Consider the following 5,428-nt stretch of genomic DNA (forward strand, 5'->3'; position numbering starts at 1 on the left):
GTGCTCTCGGCGGCCTGGCAGAAGCCTGGCCCTACTCACTTCGCCTTTCCTGGTAACCATCCTCGGATCCCTCCGTCAACAGTGCGGTCTAGAGCGGCACAGAGAATTCCTCACCCCAAGCTCCCCTCCCCCAGGAACTGCCCCGGACACTGTCTAAATTGCAAAGTTCCACACCTTATCTAAGAAGCACCTTCATAACCCGCCGACGAGAGCCACCTGTCTCCGTGCTCTCTGCAGCTCTAAGTCGGCGTCCCTCCTCTGTCCCGAAGGCTAGCTCCGGCCCTGCAGGGCTTCGACCTGCGCTCGGATCGGGAGCCAGAGGCATAAGCTCGGCACCCCTGGGAGGCGCACCCCTGGGTGCGTCCAGGACCCCGCACAAAGAGGGTGTGAACCTGGTTATTGGTAAGCACAGGCGTTAGAGCCGAAACGCACCTCCTCCCAGCCACCGCAAGTCACTCTCCTGCGGAGACAATCTCTCAGACCCCACCTCAGCAGGGCAAGAGGGGGCTGGCGGGGTGCCCTGAGGGCCAAGGTCCCTCGCACCCCCCCAGAGTGCGGGCCTAGGTGACGGGGTCCCCTTCGAAAACCCTAGGAAGCACCCCCACCCGAGGGCGAGGAGAAAGTTGGACAATCACAGCCTTTGCTTGACAACCTATCCCCCTCCGCCTCCCTGAAGTGGATGGGGTGGGGGAGACAAGGATGCGGGAATTTCACGGAGTTCAAAGGGGTGCAGCCACCTCCCGGTCCACATGCAGATTCATATTCATGAGAGCGGGATAAATAAAGACGAATCCCCACAGTAATAACACTTGGATTCGCATCCATCTTTGCTGGCCTTTAGGTTTAGGGGACTGAAGACAGATGTTGGCATCCCTTTTCTCCTCTTGTCTGGTGACCATAAAGAAAAACCATTTAGAGCGTTGCAATTTGTTTCCCGCCGCAGTAAAACCTTGTACACATTTATTTTCATTTCACCCTTGTGCACAAAAAAGTGCACACTGGTCACCAAGGGCTCTTCTTTATCAAATACGCATTCTACAACACACAACGGCAATAAAACTATCAGCCCTCCCCATAAAATTATCTCCAGGTTCCACGGTGGGTCCCGCTGCCTGCGCTCCCGAGGTGGGAGCTTTCTTAAGTCCCGAGGACGCGCGAACACCCGAGACAACCCTGAAACTCACCCAGCAGAGAAGCACAGGCTGAGCTGGGGGGCCGCGGCCCCTGCTTAATCCATTACCGCGTCCGCAGCAGTTTAGTGCGCAATAAAGTAGGGTAGCAGTGGAGAGCGGGAGCCATCCACTCCCCGGCACTAGCATCGAATTAAACCACTTAGTTTGGCAAACACTGAACGCCTAAATGCCCCTATAAAGACTTTATGAGTTTGTTACTTTAATTACTGACTTGTTACAGAGCACATAAAGGGGGTAATGAATGCAATAAAACTAATTATCTACACATTTAATTCATATAAAATATCCAGGGTTTGTTTACACCACACGGCGATTCAACTAAGCATTCCCCCTCTTGTCCACCGAGAGGAAGGATTTAATGAAATAGTTTCCCTTCTTCTGCTTGAGTCTAACGAACCAAATGAAAATTACCCTCCGCTTAAATCATGCGGCCACCGAGGTCCACAAATCACGTCTAACTCCTCGTCTGAGCCTCGCTGGCAGCACCCAAGAGCCTGCAGAATCGGAGAAGGAAGGTGCTCGGCCTGGAGTCTTTCCTTGGGCATTTAAACGGCAAGGGCTTCGTTCCGTGTAGTCTGCAAACCTATGGGGCAGACCGTAGCAAACCTCTCTGAGCAGCTCTGAGAGTGTGGGAGACTTTGGGCACCCAAAATAAGTGGAAGTGGTGGTGGGAAGACGGGGAGCCCAGGAGAGGGGTGGGAGAGGAGACCCACTTGGGTGCACTTCATGCTGCCTTGGTAGGTACTGCGTCATTAAAAGGAAAATCTCAAGGAACCTCCAAACCCACGGGGTGCAAACCTGCGCTAGTGCAGATAGACACCGCGCTGAGCTGGAAGGACTCAGTCGGTTGAGAATCCAGATATTGACATTTGAGAGCTTTGCTTAGATTTTTAAATTTTAATTTATTTTTATTTTTTAAGCGACCATATTTCCCTGTCTCTCCAAAGCACATTAAGCTGCAAGGAGAAATACAATTGATAAGAAATACGTCTGTATATTTTTTCACCCTTTATACCAGGTGTAGTTGAAAAAAATCTGCTTATCATTCACATAAACCCCTGTGGCCCACTTACTCTATGTTACAGGGTGCTTGAGTCTCACCAGTGGGAAGTCCTTTATAACATTTCATGCACTTCGGGGGGTAGGCTTGTTGTTAAATTGAGCGTGTAACACTCTTACAAAACAGGTTTTCTATGACATCAAGGTTTCTTCTCCCTAACCAAGAAAAAAAAGAAAAAGAGGACCAAGAAGGGGGACAACACACACACACTATCTCAATTTATGCCTAAGGTATATGATCAGTTAAAAAGGCTTAAAAGCTTGGGGAAATTGGATCAGGGAGAATCGTCACCCAACTTTCATTATTTCCAAGTAGTGTGATTGAATTAAAGGGCAGGGAGCTGGTTAGAAGGGAGGATCAGGGGCTCAGTGCGTAATGGTGTGGTATTAAATTCTAATTAGAGATGCAGGAATCAATGATAGGGAGGTTGGACAGCTCAGTTCCCCAGTGCCAGCCCAATAGACGGATGAGTTATTGTCATGTAAAAAGCGCCAGCAATAAGACCAACCGCTTTGCTATTGTCCAAGTGGAAAGAGCCAAGTTTATTATGAGGACTATATGCTCTAGAGACCTCAGACAAGGCATCTCATAGGAGGCTTTTTCATAAAACTAGGCTCTGCTGGTAGTAAGGAGGCCAGTTTGGAGGCAGGCGTTGAGCTGTGCACATCTCCCCACTCCAGCCACCTTCTCCATATCCATTTTTTATTTCATTTTTCCACTTGGCTGAGCCATCCAGAACCTTTTCAATGTATAAAATGGAATATTCTTACCTCAATTCCTCTGCCTACGAGTCCTGTATGGCTGGGATGGACACCTCGAGCCTGGCTTCAGCCTATGCTGACTTCAGTTCCTGCAGCCAGGCCAGTGGCTTCCAGTATAACCCGATAAGGACCACTTTTGGGGCCACGTCCGGCTGCCCGTCCCTCACGCCGGGATCCTGCAGCCTCGGCACCCTCAGGGACCACCAGAGCAGTCCGTACGCCGCAGGTAAGGACCGCCAGCTCTCTCAGCGGAGGAAGCCGCCTTTCCTCTCGTATATAGGAAGCCTTGATTGCATTTGAAAATGGAAATGTGTTTAGTATTTACCAAACGAAATTTGCTTACACAAATGAAAGAATTTATCACGTTAGAAGCGATTGCAGGGAGGGGTAATTCACTTACAGGGTTACACTATCCTAGTCACACCCGAACCGCCAACAAAATTATCTTAAGCTGCCAAAATGATAGGCATAATTTATTTACTTTGCGATGAGACGTAAAGCTTAGAAAATAATTAAATAACAAAGAGTAAAGCTCATTACTGGCACTGTCTCTTTTTTTAAGAACCGACAGCGGCTCACACCTCTTTGGCTGGTCATTTTTATGATCGTTTCTTTAATTTATTACTTTTTGCAGCACTTTCCCCCAACTTTTGGGCCGCGTTAACTTCTGAGAATTGAAAAGTTACAACAGTGGGAGTGTTTGGTAACTTCTTCCTTAGCTCCCTGATATTCCCACTGATGTTTTTGGACTGTTTTCCTACTGAAAACACTATCCCATGTCCCGGGCCTCAAGCTGTCTCCAATGCTCTATTTCAACGCGCTCAAATGCACTTGCGGCAGAAGGGACCCTGCCAAAGCCCGAAGTTTGCGCCCCTGTTTCAGTATATAACTAATTTCTTCGGTTTTTCTCGGCAGCTCCTCTCTGCTAGCCTGCACTCGAGTGTCTGTAGCTGCTCCCGGGTGACCTGACCTTGGGGGATCCGCATTCGCGCTCCACAGCCGGTGCGCTGCTAACTCCCTGTCTCCGTCACCCTCTAGTTCCGTACAAACTCTTCACCGACCACGGCGGCCTCAATGAGAAACGCAAGCAGCGGCGCATCCGCACTACTTTCACGAGTGCGCAGCTCAAAGAGCTGGAGAGGGTCTTCGCTGAGACTCACTACCCTGACATCTACACCCGGGAGGAGCTGGCCCTGAAGATCGATCTCACTGAGGCGCGAGTGCAGGTACCCGAGCCCCGAAACTGACCCTTCTCCACCGCACCTTTCCCTGCAGGGTTGGGATGAGGGTTGGGGGTTGCTGTTGAAAGAAATCCCGGGATTTCGCCTGAAAAAGGCCAGGGAGCCCAGAGGTGGTTTAAGAGGTCGGACTAGGTGTGGTTGTGAGCTCTAGGAAGGTTCAGAGCGCGCACTCTTGGCGATTTATTCAGGGCTGCAAAGTGTTTCCCATCGGAGCGGAGGCATTCAGGGGGCTTGGTACGAGAAAGCAAACGACGACTTTCGGAGACAGGAAGCGCCATGTGGGAAGAGTGCAGACTGTCCCTCGAGTTGTACGTACTTTTTCCACATGCCTCCTACCTCCAGCGCTTGTTACCTGGCTCCGTGGCTTATAGGTGCATTTTCCGGAAACTGTGATTTGTATCAGATTTGTATCAAAGGGCCCCAGGAAGGTCAGGAACCGCAGTTTGCCTAACCTGTTAGGAACAAAGGTGCGCTCCCGAGCAGTTCACAGCCCCTCTCTGAATGGCTCATCTTTCCCGCTTCAGGCCCACAGGCCAAAGATGAGCAGCCGGCACCAAACCTTCGTTCTACTAATTCAAATTGAACTTGAAATCTGAGGCCTAGGGGGTGGATGGCCAATTTGGGGTTGCTCAAGAAGCAGACTGAGCTAAGGCACACCCAAAAAAGCTTCCAACTGAGGGTCTCCCTGCAGCCTGTGGCCTTTTTACTTCTGCTGGAAGGTGCCTTTTCTCTGGCATGCTGGCGCCCTGAGAAAGATTCCCCAAAGATGTGCACTAGCAACACGGAGGGCAGAGGTGGTGGGCTGGTTGCGCACCGTGGTGCTCGTGGTTTATGGAGACTGCGGCCGGGAACAGGTGTGAAGTCCATCGGAAAAGGGACTTGGGCCTCCTTAAAGGCCACTTTTCTTTCCTGTTTTTCTTTCTTTCTTTCTTTCTTTTTCCTCTCCCTGCTTCATCACCTCTCCTCCCTTCTGGGGCCAGGTGTGGTTCCAGAACCGCCGCGCCAAGTTTCGCAAGCAGGAACGCGCAGCGGCGGCCGCGGCGGCGGCGGCCAAGAACGGCTCCTCGGGCAAGAAGTCCGACTCCTCCCGGGACGACGAGAGCAAGGAGGCCAAGAGCACCGACCCGGACAGCACCGGCGGCCCCGGCCCCACTCCCAACCCCACCCCCAGCT

The 5,428-nt window shown here is 51.3% G+C and overlaps 1 protein-coding gene across 1 annotated transcript in view; it reads left to right on the forward strand.

The window, feature by feature from the left end:
* Positions 1–2,999: 2,999 nt before the first annotated feature.
* Phox2b (paired-like homeobox 2b) overlaps positions 3,000–5,428 on the forward strand; it is a 2,773-nt gene continuing 344 nt past the window's right edge. Inside the window, exons 1-3 of the mRNA XM_013518031.1 lie at positions 3,000–3,240; positions 4,053–4,240; positions 5,236–5,425. Of these exons, the coding sequence (XP_013373485.1) occupies positions 3,000–3,240; positions 4,053–4,240; positions 5,236–5,425 (619 nt within the window). The remainder of the gene's footprint in view (positions 3,241–4,052; positions 4,241–5,235; positions 5,426–5,428) is intronic.

Source organism: Chinchilla lanigera, unplaced genomic scaffold (assembly GCF_000276665.1).
Source record: "Chinchilla lanigera isolate Chin_1 unplaced genomic scaffold, ChiLan1.0 scaffold00042, whole genome shotgun sequence".
In the NCBI taxonomy this organism is placed as follows: Eukaryota; Metazoa; Chordata; class Mammalia; order Rodentia; family Chinchillidae; genus Chinchilla; species Chinchilla lanigera.